Genomic DNA, 22,375 nt, shown 5'->3' on the forward strand with positions numbered 1-22,375 from the left:
TTTCAATAGATAAAAAAAAAAAAAAGGCTGACTCATAAATTAAATACTCCATTATTTCAAGTATTTATATACTTGCCGGCTTGGGCTTGGGCTTGTCCTGCTGTGGAATGACTTCAGGAGCAGGGAGTGGTCGAGCTTTGGGCTGGGTCAGATCAAATTCCCTGGGTTTAGTGTTTTTCCTGGGAGATTTTTTTGGCAGATTTCCTCTGCCCATTTTTTTGGCAAGCTGATCCAACAGCACCTCAATCTCATTGCACCATCTGATAATAAGAATAAGGACATCAGCAGAATGCTTGCTAACAACTATTAATAAATAACAGAAATAAAAGTGCAAAAGCTTGTTTAGAGCAAGATCTATTCGTTACATGTTCTGGCATCAGGAAACAATGAGCCACACCCTTTCAAGCCTCCAACTAGAATTCATACTCTCATTAATAACTGAATGATTCCTAAAAACATCCACCTAATTAATATACCTAATTCAACTGATGACATACAGACACTCTTTGGGACACTAATTTGGGATATGTATTTATTTTTTTCATAGTGTGATTTAAAGCAACACCAGCTTTTAAGGTCACATCAGCTAAAGGTATCATTGTACATATGCATCACACTGTCAAATAATGTGATATACAGCACTAATAAACACTCTTTCTTGTTTATTATTATTATTTTACCTCAGCAAAGGGGTGATCCAGTTATTATCTACAACAACAGCATCATAGATGTGACTCCATTCCCTCTGGATATGTGTTGTGAGGTTGCTGATATTAAAGAAAAAGCTCAGGAACTGAGACAGAAAACAAAGAATGAGTAAATGTACAGTACAATGCTGAAATATCAGTACTTTATACTCAGTTACTATTCAAGTTCACTGTAAATTACATTTTCATTCTGTTTTTCTAGATTAATATTATTTGACGGTCCATAATAATAAACCTGTCCAACTCCTAAAATGTCATAAACATAAAAAATGTCCATAAAATAGTGCACATAAAGGATTTGTGTATAGTACATGTGTTTTGCTTACTTTGTGCATTTTTGAGATGTCTAGAGACTTGATAATTCTACTGAAATGCTCCAGGCCAAGATCATCAAGACAGAACATGGCGAGATAACAGACAACTGAGAAAACCAAACACAAGACAAAATTAGATCTGTTACCTTACTTAATGCCTAAATCTAATTTAACTTCATAGCAAAAAGAAACCATAGTTGGGTTATAGTATATATAGTATATTTGAGGGGGGAAAATATGATTTGTAATACATTAACAAAAATATATTTACCAATGAACAGGTTTCGATCCACTCTGAATAATTTTTTTCCATGGTGATTGTAAAAGATGTTGACCACAACATCCAAAAGCTTTTTGTGCGTGATACATCCATACAACGTATCAATAATAAACTTCTGGTCAGAAGAGGAGAAATTCTAAAAGACAGAAGACATGAGATTATGATTAATATTTGTCTCTAGTGAAGAACAGTGTTGTGTAAGTTACTCTAAAAAAGTAATTCATTACTAGCTACTAATTACATCTTCATGTACTAATTACACTCTAAAAAAATGCTGGGTTAAATACAACCCAGTGCTGGGTAAAATAGGGACAAACCCAGCTATTGGGTTGTTTTGACCCAGCGGTTGGGTTAAATGTTTAACCCAACATTCTGGGTAGTAACCCAACCACTGGGTCAAAACAACCCAATTGCTGGGTTTGTCCCTTGTCAAATTGGAGTTCAGCATCATGGCTTTGAAGAATTTGGGATAGCACATTCTGTTTATCAGGAAATATAAACATTTATAGCTTTTGAATTCTGTGATGCTAAGGCATTGAAGAAAAAACATTAGCTCAATTCAGCTGTGCTATAAGACACTAACTTGTGTTTTCTCAGACTTCTGCGGATTTGCACATCTGAACTGCAGAGAGTTTGCTTCATTCAGGATTTGCTAATGGTGAAAGTAAAAAACATCATGAGGTAAGGTCTGAATGGAAATTAATGTAATAACTGCGACAAAACTAAAAGCAGTTTGCTTCCCAGCATCTCTCTGATTGGGCTTACAAAAGCTTTCTGTCTGTTCCTCTGCTTCATATCATCCAGAATCTCTGGTTCCTTTGGAGATCTGTGAGTGGTGGTTGGTACCTGAGGAAGGAGGCAAGCAAATGCCACAATCAACATAATTTTACCATCTAAGTGAACAATTTCATAATGCAGTGGTTCTCAGCCTTTTTGACTCAAAGGCCCCCATTGTCCAACGCAATATTTGAAAGCCACTCCTCATATTTCTTGACAAAGCTGCTTGTTTTTAATTGTTTAATTAATAGAAACTGAGAGTATTAATATATTACATTTATTAACCATTATTATTTTGTGATTCTAGAAGTTTCATAAAGCATATGTTTCTTCGATAAAATCAATAGTTATTGACTTTTAGTTGTTGGTTATTGATTTAGCAGTTTATGCATTTTTAGCATTTTATTAGATTTAAATTATTTTAATATATTTGATCCTGTTCCCCCCCCTGGAAATGTCCTGAGTCGCCAGCCTCCTGGTTAAGAACCACTGTTATAATGTACTGGTCTAATATCTGAATCTTTTGACCTTTTCCCAAACAACCAATAATGCAATAATAAAATGTTGATTGGATGAAATGAGTTAGGTGTTTTTTCAATAGATTAAAAAAAAAAAAAAAAGACTGACTCATAAAACACATATTTCATTATTTCAAGTATTTATTTTAATACTTGCCGGCTTGAGCTTGTCCTTCTGTGGAATAACTTCAGGAGCAGGGAGTAGTCGAGTTTTGGGCTGGGTCAGATCAAATTCCCTGGGCTTAGTGTTTTTCCTGGGAGATTGTTTGGGCAGGTTTCCTCTGCTCATTTTTTTGGCAAGCTGATCCAACAGCACCTCAATCTCATTGCACCATCTGATAATAAGAATAAGGACATCAGCAGAATGCTTGCTAACAACTATTAATAAATAACAGAAATAAAAGTGCAAAAGCTTGTTTAGAGCAAGATCTATTCGTTACATGTTCTGGCATCAGGAAACAATGAGCCACACCCTTTCAAGCCTCCAACTAGAATTCATACTCTCATTAATAACTGAATGATTCCTAAAAACATCCACCTAATTAATATACCTAATTCAACTGATGACATACAGACACTCTTTGGGACACTAATTTGGGATATGTATTTATTTTTTTCATAGTGTGATTTAAAGCAACACCAGCTTTTAAGGTCACATCAGCTAAAGGTATCATTGTACATATGCATCACACTGTCAAATAATGTGATATACAGCACTAATAAACACTCTTTCTTGTTTATTATTATTATTTTACCTCAGCAAAGGGGTGATCCAGTTATTATCTACAACAACAGCATCATAGATGTGACTCCATTCCCTCTGGATATGTGTTGTGAGGTTGCTGATATTAAAGAAAAAGCTCAGGAACTGAGACAGAAAACAAAGAATGAGTAAATGTACAGTACAATGCTGAAATATCAGTACTTTATACTCAGTTACTATTCAAGTTCACTGTAAATTACATTTTCATTCTGTTTTTCTAGATTAATATTATTTGACGGTCCATAATAATAAACCTGTCCAACTCCTAAAATGTCATAAACATAAAAAATGTCCATAAAATAGTGCACATAAAGGATTTGTGTATAGTACATGTGTTTTGCTTACTTTGTGCATTTTTGAGATGTCTAGAGACTTGATAATTCTACTGAAATGCTCCAGGCCAAGATCATCAAGACAGAACATGGCGAGATAACAGACAACTGAGAAAACCAAACACAAGACAAAATTAGATCTGTTACCTTACTTAATGCCTAAATCTAATTTAACTTCATAGCAAAAAGAAACCATAGTTGGGTTATAGTATATATAGTATATTTGAGGGGGGAAAATATGATTTGTAATACATTAACAAAAATATATTTACCAATGAACAGGTTTCGATCCACTCTGAATAATTTTTTTCCATGGTGATTGTAAAAGATGTTGACCACAACATCCAAAAGCTTTTTGTGCGTGATACATCCATACAACGTATCAATAATAAACTTCTGGTCAGAAGAGGAGAAATTCTAAAAGACAGAAGACATGAGATTATGATTAATATTTGTCTCTAGTGAAGAACAGTGTTGTGTAAGTTACTCTAAAAAAGTAATTCATTACTAGCTACTAATTACATCTTCATGTACTAATTACACTCTAAAAAAATGCTGGGTTAAATACAACCCAGTGCTGGGTAAAATAGGGACAAACCCAGCTATTGGGTTGTTTTGACCCAGCGGTTGGGTTAAATGTTTAACCCAACATTCTGGGTAGTAACCCAACCACTGGGTCAAAACAACCCAATAGCTGGGTTTGTCCCTATTTTACCCGCAGCACTGGGTTGTATTTAACCCAGCATTTTTTAGAGTGTACTAACTATTACTGTTCTACGCTCTCTATTGCAATACTTAGTTAATCACTTTCTAATCCCCATATAAACCCCAACCAGTTCAACAATACAAGGATAGGCATGAAACTGCTCGCAAATAAATAATAAAAATAAAATTGCATAAATTAATCTTAAACTGACCAAAGTTCTTAAAGGGAGAATGGTACATTAAAAACATAACATTAATTGATGTTAAATCCACTATTGTTCTATTGTCTATACAGTATTTAATGCAATTACATCAGAAGTAACTGCAATTCAATTACATAAAATTAAGAGTAATCCCTCACTTTACTTTTCAAGGGAAAGGTAATTTTAAAGAAATTTTAGAAAGTAAAAAAAAATACAGCAATTAATAACTTAATAATGCATTACGACCATTATGGACAATGTGAATGTGCATTATGGAAGAGAATAGGCCTGTGTTAGATAAGAATACCTTAAGATCCTTGGCAGTATCCTCTGTAAAACTGTCAATGCATTGTTTGTCTTCTTGAAACTCGTCCAGGAGCCTTGTGACCTCGTTGACAAGTTCTTTGTAGTTCATCCTCACTGGATTTCTCAGCCAAATTAAATATACTTTCGGATCAATAGATAGCGGTCCGATAATGCGGATATTTTTTTACTTAGCTTTTCTGATTCTGAGCATTCTAATAAAAATGATCAGTGTGTTAAAAAAAAAGAGTTCTTGAATTTTGTCTTGAACAGGTTTTCATATAAGATACTGTCCTATGAAAAACATCCACCCGGCAGCAGCTACAGTGTTTTGTTGTTGCCTGGCAACAGCGAGGCGGTCCGACTTTTCCTGAGAGGAAACGTCAGCAGCCTATTACTGTTCTCTTTTGTCCAAAAATTAAACATTTAGTGAAAAAAATATATAATATTAATGATAATAAAAATCAATTTAGATAGCATTTCAGTAACGTGAAGCACTTTACAAAAAAAAGAAAGTTAAATAAATGTGTAGACGTGTAGAAAATAATAAAACGAATGATGTGAATGACATGATGGAAGTATTATTTTTTCCATTATGTGTTTATTTATGTAAACAAAAAGGATTTATAAAAACAAATATAGGCTACTAAATCATTTACAAAAAAAAAAACGCGGAGTGTTTGGCAACCTCAGTGTAATCAGTCAAGCAGCGCAACTTCCGTAGTCACACTGAGCGCTAGCTCATTAGCTTAGTCATGAGCAGCCCGTGTGTTTGGGGACAAAGACAACCTCTCGCCTGCTGGATATAAGGGCAGAGTCCGAGCCCGTGATTAACTAATAGTGGATTAACACTGCCCGTGTTTGTTTTGTGGCCTCTACTTAACACTGTCAACGCGGCTTTGTTAAAAAAGCAGGTGCTAACTTAGCTCGCTAGCTGTGTGTTTGTGTGTGTGCGGGTTTAAAGGTCCGGTTCGGGTTTGGTACGGAGCTGTCGCTAAACTGGCGAGGTGACCAATGATGAATCGGTTCCGAAAGTGGCTTTATAAGCCAAAGGTAAGCTTGCCATTCGTTCACTTTTAAGAAATACTCATCATATAGCTTTATTATTAAGTGTATGTGTTTCAAAACCTAGCGAGCTGTCTAGTTACAGACAGCATTCGAGACATCATATGATGTGGGCAGCCTAACGTTACCTACACAGCATTTTGGGCCGTCGTATAATACAAGCTCTCTAACAGCTATTTTGGCATCACATGATGCGAGCTGCCTACCTAGACAGCATTTTGAGCGTCATACAATGTGACCTGCCTACCTTGACAACAATTTTGGACATCATATGCCAACATTTTTGTCTAGGTAGTATCTTCACTACGTTTTGAAACACAGCCCTTTACTATTCATTCAGATGAATTTGTCCCTTTATAATGAATGGGCTTGTTCACAGTTGTGTGGTATGCTGGCAGCTATTTAATTGTTTTCTTTGTTAAAATATGCAGTATGAAAACATATATTAATATATTTATATTAATATAAATATATTTATATATTTATATTGCCTCAGATATATTTCTGTACATTGGCTCTTCTCAGCTGTGTTTGGTTTTTGATGAGGTTTAATTGACCTTTGTGGGGCCCAAAACTTTCCTGCTGTCAGCAATTTGTATTTTACACATCTAAAACCACATTTCACTATAGCTAACATTGTGGTTAGTGATGAAAGATTCTTGCAATCCACACTTTGGGCAACTGATGCAATTGTGTTTTGTGACTGTTTTGTTGTCAACTGATGTTTAATGCGTTAAAGACTTTCTGTGAGAAATGAAGGTCACTTTTCAGTCCATTTTTGGTAATGTGTCTAACAGGATGTTAGAGCAGAAAAGTGTTTTGTTGGAATTAAACCCAAGGTATCCCTTGAGGTGTACACTCATTGTTGTCAAAGAAGCCTTGGCCCATGGGTGCAGTTCTACCTCGATGACTGTGATTCACTTGGATACATTCTTCACAAACATGCCTGTTGTTGTCGTCATCAGGAATTAACTGCAGTGTCAGGCGCTCACTAAAATGAACAGATTTTTACAAAATTAGTAAAATATTGGTCTTTGATAAAATATTAAAGATGTTTGGTTGAGGCTTAGAAAAGTATGTCACTGTTAGTGCATTACTTGACATTGCTCCTCATTATCAGTGTTGCCTTAATTTTACAACTGTACTGTAACCATAAACCTTTATGCGGACATCATTTTCATCACTTTGAAGTTTGTTAATGTACACAACCCAAATAATCGCCCAAAGCGAAACCGTATTGATTGTTTATTTTTTGTATAGGCCAAGTAGTTTCCTGTGCAACAGAAATATTTCGTTCCACGTGTTTTTTTTGTTTTTTTTGTTTTTTTCCCCGCATGCGATTATTATTATTATTATTATTTTTTTTTATTGCATCTTTTTAAATCAACATTTTTAACAATTTACAACCTAAATTAAAAACAAATAACAAAGCCCAGCCATTACAATTACAAAAAATAAATAAATAAAATAAAATAAAAAAAAGGGGACATACAGGGGCATTATACTATACCATACTTTAAAATATTACTCAAAGAAACATCAATACAATCTAGATATGGAGTCCAGACTTGATGAAAATCTTCAGTTGACAAATGAATAACACATGTTAAGAATTCTAATGGAATCATTTCTCTGACAATCTTGTGCCATCCCTTCAAGGAAGGGGGTTTATCACTGATCCAGGATAACAGTATATTCTTCCTAGCAGCAAAAGCTAGGATATCAAATAACCGTTTAGCGAATTTATTTGACAGATATCTAATTGGGAGACCTAAAATTAAAGACATGGGATCTAGTTGTAGCCTTAATCCAAATATTTGACTCATATATCGAACAACTGAACATCTAAATCAAGCCAAGTAGATTTAGGATCCTCTCTGAACCATCCACATGTGTTTTGTGGTGATATTGATCTCCAATGGTTTGATTTCTACTGTGTGGGAATCATAGGGCTGACCCGTTCAAATCAGCTTATACTCAGCTCTAGTCCATGTCCCAGCCACGTGCCACTTCCAGGCAAAATCATGTGCAGATTATAAACGGCCACAGTCCAGAAAACAGAGGCTTCCCAAACTGGAAACACTCCAAATATACTATATCACAGTGTGCAGATAACACTTGACTATAGTTAGGCTTCATTTATTAGATAGTGTTGTTGTTTGCTAAGGCAAACTTGCCCCTTATTTTTCTTTATGTTTAGGGTTAGGGGATTGAACAAAACTTTGGTTTGCCTAGTGGAAAACAATATAAAAACAAATCCTAGACTTGCATTAAAAACAGACACCTGGGCTATATTTAAGAATCAAAATATCACAGAGACTTGGATTCTTGACTAGCAACACATTAAAACACTCAGAACACTTTAGTAACCATATGGCAATGCACTGGTAATTACCCACAGCACCCTAGTATCATTTTGGAGATTTTGCACTGACATGTATTGTAAATATAAATGGAACTATTCAAAAATAGAAAAATATTGGCAATCTAATCTCCAAAGCTGCATTTATTTGATCAAAAACACAGTGAAAACAACAGTAATATGGTGAACAATTATCAGAATCAGAATCAGAAGAGCTTTATTACCAAGTATGTTTACACACACAAGGAATTTGACTTGACGACAGGAGCTTCCAGTGTAGAAGAAAGTACAAACATAGTGCAGACATACATGATAGTGCAGACATACATAGGAATAACACAGTAGGGATGTAATATAACACTAATATAATAAAAAAAAGAAAAATTGAATAATGTACTATATACAGAAATAGAAGTATAGGAACAAAAGTAATTGTTTAGATAAATGTACAGATATGTTTATTAGTGTGCAGATATGTTATTTACAAACCATTTGCGGCGCCATGCTGGTATAATTATTATAATTTTATCATAATTTATTTCTGCCATGGCAAAGCTGAATTTTCAGCAACAAAATTACTGTCTTCTATGTCACATGATCAATCTGAAATCATTATAATATGCTGATTGGGTGCTCAAGAAGTCAGAAGTCAGAATATGTTATGCTGCTTAATATTTTTCTGGAAACCATGATACAATTTTAAAAAAAAATCTAGGTTGTTTGAATGGGAAGTTCAAAAGAATAGCATTTATTTGAAATAGATTTTTTTGTGACTATGTAAAAGTCTAAAAATGCATTCTTTCTTAATAAAAGCAATTTCTTAAAAAAAAAAAAAAGTCATGCTGTGACCCCACCCCAGCAGTAGTGCATGTCAGCTCTTGAAATACACCTTGTAACTTATACAGTGTCCCGTCTATGATGCAATTCATGGAGGATGTTCCCTGTTGAGTGCCCAATGGAACAGAAGGGGTCCAAAGGTCTAAATCCTCATCAGTGCTCTTCAATCCAGTGCTGACAGCTATAGCTACAGTCATTTAGTATCTTACATGCTCTTCTGATATTTTCGCATACAGCACCAGGCATCCATCATACAGTACTCTGATACTTGCTTACTTTAGAACTAGTTTGTTTGATCATCTGGTTTTTGATTAGATCATTCAGACTAGGGCTGTGCAATATATCGAAATATCGCAAATGTACATATCGCTACAGCTTGCAATATTTGGGGCCATGAACAAAAGACAAAGAGAAAATAACTCACTGCTCTTACCTAAATAACTTTTATAGCTTAAATAAGAATCAGTGCATATTGAATTCAAAGAGTTTCCGTACCCACTGTATATATGACACAAGATAGTTATAGAAGTTCACAGAACTGACTCAGCAACAGCCGAGTAAAACTGTTTCATCTGAGCATGTGGCACTTTAAGCATTATCGTATCGCATATCGCATTTTTCTTCAATATCGCACAGCCCTAATTCAGACCATCTGTTTACTTTTTTTTTTCTCCATACAGAGGTCAGATCCACAGCTGTTGGCCCAGTTCTACTATGCAGATGAAGAGCTGAACCAAGTGGCCACTGAGCTGGACGGTCTGGACGGCAGGAAGGACCCTCAGAGGTGTACATTGCTGGTCAACCAGTTCCGCTCCTGCCAGGTTAACCAGTTCACTCTACTTACTTATCTTACAGTACAGAGCTTAGTCTTGTTTGGTCATTTTTATCAGCAGGTGTTTGTTTTCCATTCTGGAATGTTGAAGAATGAGTCTGTTAGAATTTACTATTTGAATATATTTTAAAGGTGACCTATTATGCCCCTTTTTACAAGATGTAAAATAAGTCTCTGATGTCCCCAGTGTGTGTATGTGAAGTTTTAGCTTGTGTATGTGAAGTTTTATTTTTATAGCTTGTTAAAATTGGCACTTTTAGGGTATGAGCCAAAATGCGCTGTTCTTTAAATGGAAATGAGCTGGTGTTCCCGGCCCCCTTACAGAAGAAGGCGGAGCTTCAAGAGCTCATGCTCCGGCATACCGGCAACAACAAAGCCGGACAATCTTACTCACTGAAAATGTCAGAAACTCTCAGGCCCTGTCCCAAATGGAACACTTCATGTGCACTTGTGGTCTTACGGACTTACAGTGACCGCCATGTGTGCATGTCAGTTAAGTCCACGAGACCGTAGGGTGTCCCATTCGTCATTTTAGCGTTCAGAAGGGTGCTCGCGAGCGCCCCCTTTGCGGCCATTTTGCACCCTCGATCCGCACTTCTGCCAAGCCCGCAAGCCTGTGAGCTACGCAGCCGACTTCTACCCGGCAGTCAAAGCGGCATTACGTCACGAAAGTGCGGACTCGGAGGAAGACCGCAAGGGTTTAGGGTGCCATTTGGGACAGGGCCTCAGTAGTGGTGTTCAGCCTTTTTAACTACCACATTCCTAGGGCTGCATGATAAATCGCAATGAAATTGCAATCGCGATTAGTAGGGTTGGGTATCGAAAACCGGTTCCGTATTAGAACCGGTTCCAAATTTCCAACAACCGGGTATTCGATAAGATGCATGCATTTCGATTCTGCTTAACGATTCCTGCGTTCGCATTTTAATGTGATTAAAAACGATTTAAGTGCAGGAGCGGAAAGAACTTGCGCCCTGTTTGCGTGCAGCGCACACGAAGCGCGAGCACAGAGAACAGAGCTTGCGGTACAGGTTCCCGGTTTGTGTCCGTTCTCGAACCGTTCCGTGTATTTCGACTGTAGAAAAGGTTGTTCCGGGCCGAAACTGACTTCTTTCATATTTGCCGACCAATATGCAGAAAACTACGTCAGTATATCATCATAAACAGCTGTTTTTTTGTCTTACCTGAACGTAAACGGATGAGAAAGAAAACACACATGTACAGTATTTTTAGATCTGATGTAAACAGAAGAGAACGAAAACACACATGTACAGTATATTTAGATCTGCGTGCGTTCTGTGTTAAAGAGACAGCAGCCTATAAACACTCTGCCTGTCATTAATGTTAATCAAAGAACAAAAGAAAATCATTCACTGATCTTGACTGAATATATTTAATAATTTTAATTGATTAATCTATATTTTATTTATGAAAAGAAAACTATGCAGTGTTTTTAAACTTTTAATTACAGTTTCTGTACCTGAAATTTTGTTCAGTTGTATTTCAAGTCAAGTCAAGTCAAGTCAAGTTGAGCTTTGTCATTCTTCTACATGTGGGGACATACAGTGGAACGAAATGTCGTGCCTCACAGGACCACGGTGCTACATAAATACAGGCATACAACAATGAAGTAAGGTTTACTTGTCTTTAACACTTTTTAATATTTGAAATTTATATTAATCTGCTTTTGCTGTGGTATTTTTTTTAAAGCATAGGCAAAATTCCTCTTGCAGTGTTCTGTAGGCTGCTGATTTTTGCTCGTGTTATTCAGCTGCAACAGAATGCTTTGTAAAAAGACAGAATAAATGTTTGACATCTAAATGTTTGACTTAATTTTTTTTATATTGGATTTTTTATCTTATTGGAATCGGATCTAGGAATCGATAAGAATCGGAATCGGAATCGATAAAATTCAAACGATACCCAACCCTAGCGATTAGGCAAAAGCTGAGATTGTCATGCGCATCTTGTCAGTGAAGCATGGTTCTGTGATCAGCAGTAAATCTCCATCCGAACGAGAGGGCGCTCTTGCGTAAACTCCAAATACACCCGGCAAAACAAATCCAGGAAATCCCTATAGTGGTAGCTGAATAAACAGAAAATTTAACTGCTTTCATTGATTCAACATGACTAATAAACACAGGACTACGACAATATATGAGTTTTTATTATAATTATTATTATCATTTTCATTGTAATAAAGTATATAATAATGCAATGCTAATCGACATAGCCTTTATCACTACTACTTAGAATACTATGAAATATGTTGCGTGCTTTATTCTTTGTAAGAAGCCACATCATCTCACAGAAGGATTTATTTCAAACACTCGACTGACTTTATGAAGTGAGTTTGGAGTAAAAACATGCTATTAAATGTGGTATTTTCACGTGCTTTCAGGTGGAGCAGCATTTACTACACAAAGCCGTAGTTCACTGAGAAGCTACGCAAACAGCTGTCATTATCGCAGAATGATTTCTTCGATTTCATAATCACGCGATTATATTGTCTGCGATTTGTTATTATTTTTTGGCGTAGCTTGTCAGTGAACAACTCTGTGTAGTAGTGCTGCTCCATCTGAAAGCACGTGATGGAGATTACTGGCAAGATGCGCATGACAATCGCATTCGATTAATCGTGCAGCCCTGCGTATTCCTATTTACGATCATTCTGGTAACACGTGAAGGCAGCATCAGTAAAAACAGGCAGAAACAATGGTAGCTTCTAGCAACATTAGCCTTACAGAGTGACAAAGCTATTTGGAAAAAATATGACGCGTGATACTTTGTCTGGAGCTGACGTTTGCTCCTGAAGCGTTGGTATTGATCCCTCAAACTTCGCGAAAATCCAGCGTTGAACTGACCCTCATTTGTAACCAGTGTTGGGAGTAACGCATTACAAAAGTAATAATATTACAGTAGTATATTACTTTTTGCTGTAACGCAGTAATATAACGCATTACTAATACAATTTGGGTAATATTATTACTCGTTACAATGTCAGTAACGTAACTCAAAAGTAGTGTAACGCATTACAATTCAGAGACAGTAATATTGTAACGTAACTAATTACTTTCAAAAGACAGTAACTAGTAATATATAATGTATTACATTTTGGAAGTAACTTGCCCAACTCTGTTTGTAACGCAGTCCGGTGTAAAATGATTGGCACAAACATAGGACTTTGCAGATTTTTCCGGGGCATTTCCTTCGAAAATTAAATTTAACCGCAGTGCCCTCAGTGGCTCAGATGCATCCCAAAACAAAACATTTGTAATGCCTCTTTGGTGCTGACAAGCAGCTACAGCAAGAAAACAGTAATGGCGGACTGTTGCTTCTCACTCAGGGCTGTGTGTCTATGCAAATAGGGCAGAGATCATCACAAATGGTAGGGATTTCTCCCTGCAATGACGTTAACGTAGGGAGAAATCTGGAATCGCGTGTTCAGAGAGACTGTTTATGATTTATTGGGATTATAAAAAATTGAGTGGGTGGATTTTTACAATTATAGGCTGGTTATTTTCACACACACTTCAAACACCGTATAAAAGTGATTTTCGCATAATAGTTCCCCTTTAAAATATAATATAGCCTATTCCTGTGATGGTAACGCCAATATAGCCATTATTCCAGTCTTTAGTCATGTAATCTTTCAGAAATTGTTTTAATATGCAGATTTGGTGCTCAAGAAATGTCTTCTTTTCACTATTAAAAACAATTGTGCTGCTTAATATTTTTTGTGGAAACTGTGAAACTTTTTTGGTTTATTTAAAAAGAAACAGCATTTATTTGAAATGGAAATCTTTTATTAAAATGTTGAAGTCTTCATTGTCACTTTTGATCAATTTAATGCATTCTTTACTTTTTCGTTTTTCAAGTTTTACAATTTTTTGTAAAAGCTTACTGACCCCAAACTTCTCAATGGCGGTAATTTTCCACAGTCATGAAAATGGTAAATCCTGGAATTATCAGCGAATGTTAAAATCATGAATTCTAGGCCTGGAAAAGTCATGGCAATTTGTTGAAAGCAAATCATGGGAATTGGTATAGTGAATGTAAATATATTTAAACCCTTAAACAAAGTAAATGTTCTAACCCTGCATTTCGTGTTTCTTCACAATATTTGGATAGGACAATGTGTTAAACATCATAAATCAGATCATGGATGAATGCATACCCGAAGACCGAGCCAACAGAGACTTTTGTGTGAAGTTCCCAGAAGAGATCCGCCATGACAACCTCGCCGGGCAGCTGTGGTTTGGGGCAGAGGTAGTGCACACTAACTGCTTACCTCTAGAACAAGGCACCTTCCCTAGAGATCTTTCTTGTTAACTTTCAATAGAACAAGATGATAAAGAACTTGATGATCTGCTTTACTAAAAAACAGTATTGCATTACAATATTTTCCCAGCAGTGTATCATAGCCGTCACTTGTGGCACAGGGCGATTCTCATTAGAAGCAGTGATGATATTATTTTCACTCCTCTCTCCAGTGCCTGGCAGCAGGATCGATCATTATGAATCGTGAAATCGAGAGCATGGCCATGAGACCACTAGCTAAAGACCTCACCCGTAGCCTGGAGGAAATACGCAACATCACACGAGACCAAGCGCTACGAGATCTCAACAACTACACAGACCGCATGAAGGAGGCGCTACGTCAGTTTGACAGCCTCTTCGCTGAGTTTGAGCTCAGGTACCTTAAAATGCTGTTTTGATTTCTGCATCCACTTATTTGACATTGAGATGTTATAATTATGATGATGCCTATAGAGTGCCTTTATGCTTTTGGACAGTTCATAAATTATTACAAGATACATTTCATACACCAGCAGATTAGCTTTGTAAACCTGTCATTTTAGCAGCATTAATGTCACAAAATGTGATATTAATGTAATCATATCATGGATCTGTCTGTTTCCTGTTGTAGCTATGTGTCAGCCATGGTGCCTGTGAAGTCTCCTAAAGAGTATTACATCCAGCAGGAGGTGATTGTGCTCTTCTGTGAGACAGTTGAAAGGTGAATATTCAGATCTAGGATTGGGTATCGCCTGCTAACTCCCGATACGATACACATGGTGAAGCATTGCGTTATCAATTGGGAAGAAACATGAAAATAATTGTACTGTATTTATTTACGTTTATTTATTATACACACTGTTAATAAGCAAATGTCTTGTTTTCCCATCTCAAGGGCCCTAAAGCATGAATATCTCACACAAGACATGATTGATGACTACGAACCAGCTCTCATGTTTACAATCCCTAGACTTGCCATTGTTTGGTAAGTGATATGTTATTCTAATGATCTGTTTTTTCATGTCTTCCACCTCTAAATCCACCTCAGAGTGTTCATTTTCATTGCACTGTATGTGTCATACTCTTTTCTTACATACATTTGGTAATGCTATCTTTTGTCATGTTTTGTCTTATTAGTGGCCTTGTTATCTACTCTGAAGGGCCTCTTAACCTCGACCGCAAACCAGAGGACATGTCTGAACTCTTCCGGCCTTTTCGTACTTTGCTGAGAAAAATAAGGTATGGTTAGTGTTCACAATAGTCATTCACTGACACCTCTGATTTGGTCATATTTGATTGTGTGATATTTGGAAGCAATGATGTATTGACGGCTTACAACATGTCTACACCACTCCAAAACAGCTCTGAACGGTCCATTTGTGCTGTTGTCGGAAGAAGTGCAGGCACGTGGAGTACGTCTGAAATAGAGTGTGCATCAATTAACTTTCAGTGTCTCATTGCACCACATCCAATCTAGACAGTGTCACTGATTATAATGTCTTTGAAAGCACAACACCTGTCAACACTGGACACAAGCAGCACAGCAAAATCAAATTCAAACAGTATACAAGTCTTTTTCAGGTTATCAAAAAAGTGTTTTGATGCCTGAATTTATTTGTACATCACTGGATTATAGTTTTTCTTTAACACATAAAATTGCCTTTTATATTGCTTGTCAGCCATACCATGAATATAATTTTCTTTGATACCTTTATTTCTGAATTTAATGTCCATGTAGCTTAGCTTTGAAGGCGCTTCCTCGTGTGGAAAACTGTTGAATCTCACAGACGCGCTTTGCCTACAGTCTTTATGGAAGTTGGATAGAACTGACATCCATATTTTAAAGGGATAGTTCACCCAAAAATGAAAATTCTATCATTACTCACTCTCATGATGTTCCATAAGAACTTCGTTCATCTTCGGAAAACAAATTAAGATATTTTTGATGAAATCTGAGAGCTTTCTGACCCAGCATAGACAGCAAGGGAATTACCACAATCAAGGCCCACAAAGCTAGTAAGGACATCATTAAAATAGTCCATGTGACATCAGTGGTTCAACCGTTATTTTTTGAAGCTACGAAAATATTTTTGTGCACAAAGAAAACTTGTGCTCTTGTGAATGGTGGTGGACTGACCCGGAAAAGAAGAAATCATTGAATGAAGTCGTTATTTTTGTTTTCTTTGCACACAAAAAGTATTCTCGTAGCTTCATAACATTACGTTTGAACCACTGCTGTCACATGAACTATTTTAGCAATGTCCTTACTACCATTCTGTGCCTTGACCGTGGTAGTACCCTTGCTGTCTATGCAGGGTCAGAAAACTCTCGGATTTCATCAAAAATATCTTAATTTGTGTTCCAAAGATGAACGAAGATCTTGCGGGTTTGGAACAACACGAAGGTCAGCAATTAATGACAGAATTTTTATTTTTGGGTGAACTGTCCCTTTAATTGCTAAATTATCTGATGTTCTCCGTGAGTATCGTTCTAAGCTCAGAGCTGCAGAAAGAGTATGGCGCAAATCACAAAATCCTACTGACCTTAATGTATATCGATCACTTCTCTCTTCTTTCTCTGCTAATGCCTTCACTGCTAAAAGGACATACTATCACAACAAAATTAACAATTCGCCTAACTCTCGCATCCTCTTTAAAACATTTTCCTCCCTCCTTTATCCTCCTCCTCCCCCTCCTATTTTTGTATTAAAAAAAACAACAACAACAAAAAACAAACAAACACTAGCTTTCTGTTTTTTCTATTCTATCTACTTGTTGTTCTTTGTGTGTGTGTATATGTGCGTGTGTATAATATATATATATATATACACCTTGCTACGTGTACTGCGTTAGGCTAACTGAGACTTGTCATTTGCACTTATATATTGTTGCTCTTTTGTTAGTTTTGACTGCTTTTATTGTCCTCATTTGTAAGTCGCTTTGGATAAAAGCGTCTGCTAACTGACTAAATGTAAATTGCATCAGCACTGAGATTTAAAATGTAAACCCTATTAAATTTGTATGTAGCAACTGAAGAACATGGCAGATTTGTGAGTCATATAATTGTGTTCTTCCTGTCAGGGACCTGCTGCAGACTTTAACAAAAGAAGAGCTCATGACACTGGAGCGCAGCCTCTGTGTCTCCCAGGATGGGGAATTCCCTGCAGGCTCCAGTATGCCGTCGACCAATGACCCAGCCGCTTCCACTGGTCCTGAGAGCCATCTGGAGACACTGGAACAGGACGACAGAGTTGAGGAGGTGGTAGATCTCACGCTTAGTGTAGCCAAGGAAGAAGATTCTGTATGGAAGGAGGATGAGGAGAGGAAGGGGCAGCCCGAGACCTCCAGTGAGAGTGAAGAGGAGGACGCCACAGATGCAGACTTGGCTTGTTCCATGCAGTATGATGAAGAAGAGATAGAGCAACTTAATATGATGGTGCATCAAGTGGGGGACGAAATGTCTACTCTGCTTTCCCCTCCAAGTCAGAATCAGTCCCCAGCCCGTCGGCCTCGGCCCTATAGGGGAAGTAGTCTTGAAGGTTCCAGTGCCGCCTCCAGCACTCAGGCATCTCCGCGGAGAGTCCCGGGATCCTACCACGATGATGATAGAGTGTTCTTTATGGATGACCTGGAGTCTGGTGTAACTAGCGAGCTGTGCCGCAGACAGCTTCCTCTTCCTACCGTATGCCTCAGATCCCCTGAGCACATTCGTCCCGCCCCGTTGACTGACTCCTCCTGTAACGGTTGGTTGACGGTCTGTCAATCAAGCAACAACACTAATCGGGGTTGCCAGCACCAATCAGCCGAGTCCGTGGGGAACTCCGAAAGGTCGCCCATGGTGAACGGCTGGGAAGGGTCCCAGGAAGAGGATAGCGTACAGACTGCGGAAGAAATCGCCAATCGGACTGGTGGAATGAAGTTGTCCGCCACGGTTATTTTTAACCCTCGTTCTCCAAGCTTGACTGACTTGGCCGTTGTCGTACCTCAATTGGCTGACGTTCCGGAACCCGTTGAGGGCGGGGCTTTAGTTGCCACTCAGTGCCTGCTTAACTCCTGCGTGTGCTGCACTGGCGGATGCGTAGACAACCATGAGGATGCCATGGAGCCTGCTGGACGAGGCATGGCACTGGGATTTGAAAAGCACAAGCTCACCATTACAAGCTCTGTATTCCAATCAGCAGTAGCTGCTGGCAGCCCAGGAAAGGGAAATGGACATTTAACACTCACTCTGCCCCCGTCTCAGGGGCACCTCACCCCTTCTGTACCACACTGTTCTGTGCAGAACCAAGCGAGAGAAGATGAGGGCAGTCAGGACTGTTCCCACTGTCCCTGCTGTGAGAAATGTGCCCCAGGGGTTCTTCTGGATCAGGAAAGAGGCTCGGGACAAGGAGAGGGAGGACCTAGTTGCACCCACCAGGAGACAGGATGCCGGACGCAACCTAACACTACGGTTAAAGGGAGATCGGAAAGTTTTGGAAAACAGCCAAAGGAGGATAATAGAAAGATCTCTAGGTTTGTTTACTTGAGTGTGAAATTTCATTTTATGGATATGAATCAGGTTTTCTTGATTTGACTCTTTTGAAAATGTTTTGTTTGTTGCCTTTTTTGTGTATGAGTTGATTTCATTATGATGGTTGTTATTCATTTTGGTTCTTGTATTTCATTTTCATTTTGCCCCGCATGTTTTTTTGTTTTTTTTTGCAATGGTCCGCAGCAGTTCTCAGGAGTCCCCCCTCAGTTCTGTCCCCAGCAGTGACATAGATGGTGTTTCTGTCACTACATGCAGTTTGTCAAGTTCATACACACCCAGGTAAACATGTATAACTTTTGGCTGATGGATTAAAGGGATAGTTCACCCAAAAATGAAAATTAGCCCATGATTTACTCACCCTCAAGGCATCCTAGGTGTATGACTTTCTTCTTTCAGACAAATCCAATCAGAGTTATAATAAAAAATGTCCTGGCTCTTCCAAGCTTTATAATAGCAGTGTATGGGTGTTATTGTTCAACAGCCCAAAAGAAGTCCAATAAAGTGCATCCATCCATAATAAATAGTGCCTCACACGGCTCCGGGGGGTGAATAAAAGCCTCCTGTATCGAATCGATGCAATTTTGTAAGAATATTATCCACATTTAAAACGTTATAAACCGTTGTCTCTAGCTTCCGCCAACTGTCGTACACGCATTCATGAGAAAGTGCCTTTCCGGGGGATGACGTAGGATGTACGCGTAGCGCATGCGCTGATAAATAGTGACGAACGCGGAAACGCAGAGGAGAGAGTCAAACAAAACACTGGTCATGAATGAGAAGTACAAAATGAGGATTTGTAAGGACAAATGTTGGAGGATTTCGATGTAATCCAAGAGGAAACTTTGCTTACTTTGCTCCTGTAAACAAATGTTGGTTCTCGCAAGACTAGCATATTTTCACTGGAGCTAACGCTACACCGACATCCTATGTCATCCGCCCAGAACGGCTTGCGCGTATGACAGTTAGCGCAAGCTAGAGATTACTGTTTATAACGTTTTAAATATGGATATTTTCTTAAAGAAATGCATTGATTCACTACAGGAGGCCTTTATTCACCCCCCAGAGCCATGTGAGGCACTTTTTATTATGGATGGATGTGCTTTATTGAACTTCTTTTGGACTGTTGAACAATAACACCCATACACTGCCATTGTTAAGTTTGGAAGAGCCAGGACATATTTTTATATAATTCTGATTGTATTTGTCTGAAAGAAGAAAGTCATATACACCTAGGATGCCTTGAGGGTTAGTAAATCATGGGGTAATTTTCATTTTTGGGTGAACTAAACCTTTAAGGTAGAATATGTGAGCACTGTTACTATAGAGTGCTGCAGGGATAGCATGTTGTATTCTGTATAACCTGGAAGTTGGCGTGACTCTGGTTCCCTTGACAAAATAAACAACCAACAAATGTTTACAATTATTGTACGTTTGTACATCCAAGCTAAATTTAGCAACTGAACACAAGGCTCATGAATTTTGAATCCTAAGTACAATTGGCAGAAGTAAAAAGCTAAAAGCTATAAACGGCAATAGACACCACAGTCACATGACTTCAGTGTCACCATGACTAAGGTTCTAACAACTTTATAAATTTTTATTTAAAATGTACAAGTCTGCAAGTTTAATAGTTTGCAAGAGCATAAGTATAACACAAGGTTGTAAAAGCGAACTATTGAGTAGATGAGTTTACCTGTTGAAAGTGATTGAGTTTAATGCCTCCAATGCCTTTTTCCAGGCATGTAAAAGTTTAAAAAAGTCATTAGTAAGGTATTAAATATATCTTTTATGCTATGGAAAAAAGTGTAAATATGTTGAGTTTGTGTTAATACAGACATCTTAGGCATTTAACCAAAAAACCAATTGTCTTCTGCACAATGAAACAGGAAGTACAAAAATGCTAACTTATATCTAGGTTTTAGGACTCATACATACAGCACTCAATAGGTTATGTTTAGTGTTTGGTGCTAAGTTTTAGAAGTGTGTAATTCTGGTTTTCAAACAATGTTTTCTAAAAAAAAAAACTCCCCCATCTGCCATTGGTAGTCCCGCCCAAAAGCCAGTGGTGCTGTTTTGGGCTGATTGAGCTGCTCAAACAAACACAGCAATGTTTTATTATCTCATATCACTGCCTTTCACCACAGACAGTAGAGTATGATGTTAGCATTTGACTCTCAAATGCTTGATCTGATTTAATGTATACTTTAAAAGCAGCATTTAAAGCTTTGGTTGAAGTTGGGGATGGGTTCTTTTGACTCTTTTTGACAAAAGAAATAACAATGCTATAAACAACATCTCAGAACATCTTGTTGCATATAGGAATGCCCTGGTTATCACCCTCGACTGCATTAAACTCATAATGCATAATGCATAATTACATCTTAGCATCCATATAACAGCACCTTGAAAAAACACCACTTTTGCTGGGGGAAAAGTGTATACTTTTTTCAGAAATGTTCTTTTAACATCAGTGTGAATATCCTAAAAGTCCTAAAATTTGCTCTGTGATTCCAGCAAGCTGTTGCACAAATCCCATAGTGTTCCTCAGCCATAGGGTCACACTTTCTGGATTAACTCCATTATGTGAAATTCTTTCTTGGGGAAGGTTGGCAATTTTGACCCTGTTTTGAATCATGGAATTACTCAGTTACACTCTTTATTTTTTAATTACTGTTGTTCATTTTATAAAGCTCGAGCACAAGAAAATGATATCATAGAATAGATTTGTTACTAGTTTTATTAGTATTGTTAATACTAATTTATTAATTTAATTTTAACCTAATAATCTTCCCTTTCAGTCCTGTCAGTAGCCTGACAACCAGCTCGGACATGTCTGAGGATCTGGATCATCAGGAGATACAAGTGGCTTTGCAAGCTGCCAAACTTGCTGCTCACAACAAAATTCGTTCACGTTTCCATAGCAGTAGTGACCTCATCCATCGCCTTTTTGTCTGCATATCAGGTGTGTTACCTAATGGCGTGTGAGATTTGTAGTCTGATGAAGGTTTTGCTTGGTAATCTTTTTCTACTGATTTACACAGTGTAAATGCACACCAGAACGCCATAAACCTAGTTTGCATTTCCTGACCCTTTTTTTTTTAAAGATCTAGTCCTATAATTCACATCCAGTTATATTGTTTAACACTTAACATTTTGTTATTGCCTACTAAGTGCACTGTAAAGCTAAGTCTAAAGTGTATCCTACTAAGTGCACTGCCAATGCATAAAACATGGTAGGGTTGTCAAACGATTGATCGCGATTAATCGCATCCAAAATAAAAGTTTGTTTACATAATTTATGTGTGTGTACTGTGTATATTTATTATGTATATATAAATACACACATGCATGTGCATATATTCAAGAAAAATGTTACATTTACATTTAAAATGTTTATATTCATATAAAAAATTATATATTTAATATTTTTTAATATATATACATGTATGTGTGTGTTTATGTATACATAATAATAATATATACACACACACACACACACACATATGTGACCCTGGACCACAAAAGCAGTCTTAAGTCGCTGGGGTATA

General features: G+C 37.5%; 2 protein-coding genes across 4 annotated transcripts in view; one reads left to right on the forward strand and one right to left on the reverse strand.

The window, feature by feature from the left end:
• The window catches only part of cfap99 (cilia and flagella associated protein 99), a 10,493-nt gene extending 5,479 nt beyond the window's left edge, over positions 1-5,014 (reverse strand). Inside the window, exons 1-5 of the mRNA XM_016526759.1 lie at positions 4,907-5,014; positions 3,964-4,108; positions 3,705-3,799; positions 3,352-3,464; positions 69-260 (exon numbers count right to left, since the gene is read on the reverse strand). Coding sequence (XP_016382245.1) covers positions 69-260; positions 3,352-3,464; positions 3,705-3,799; positions 3,964-4,108; positions 4,907-5,014 — 653 coding nt within the window. The remainder of the gene's footprint in view (positions 1-68; positions 261-3,351; positions 3,465-3,704; positions 3,800-3,963; positions 4,109-4,906) is intronic.
• A 613-nt stretch (positions 5,015-5,627) lies between these two features.
• Positions 5,628-22,375, forward strand: part of zfyve28 (zinc finger, FYVE domain containing 28) — a 27,816-nt gene continuing 11,068 nt past the window's right edge. For 2 of the 3 annotated variants that reach the window (XM_016526789.1, XM_016526806.1), the window contains exons 1-10: positions 5,628-5,955; positions 9,847-9,987; positions 14,130-14,267; positions 14,492-14,694; positions 14,929-15,018; positions 15,193-15,282; positions 15,435-15,536; positions 17,378-18,808; positions 19,011-19,106; positions 21,626-21,789. In XM_016526789.1, coding sequence (XP_016382275.1) covers positions 5,917-5,955; positions 9,847-9,987; positions 14,130-14,267; positions 14,492-14,694; positions 14,929-15,018; positions 15,193-15,282; positions 15,435-15,536; positions 17,378-18,808; positions 19,011-19,106; positions 21,626-21,789 — 2,494 coding nt within the window. In that variant the 5' untranslated portion in view covers positions 5,628-5,916. The remainder of the gene's footprint in view (positions 5,956-9,846; positions 9,988-14,129; positions 14,268-14,491; positions 14,695-14,928; positions 15,019-15,192; positions 15,283-15,434; positions 15,537-17,377; positions 18,809-19,010; positions 19,107-21,625; positions 21,790-22,375) is intronic. The other variant, XM_016526798.1, reaches the window with a different exon arrangement.

This window comes from Sinocyclocheilus rhinocerous, unplaced genomic scaffold, assembly GCF_001515625.1.
Source record: "Sinocyclocheilus rhinocerous isolate Xijiao unplaced genomic scaffold, SAMN03320098_v1.1 scaffold343, whole genome shotgun sequence".
NCBI classification, from domain to species: Eukaryota; Metazoa; Chordata; class Actinopteri; order Cypriniformes; family Cyprinidae; genus Sinocyclocheilus; species Sinocyclocheilus rhinocerous.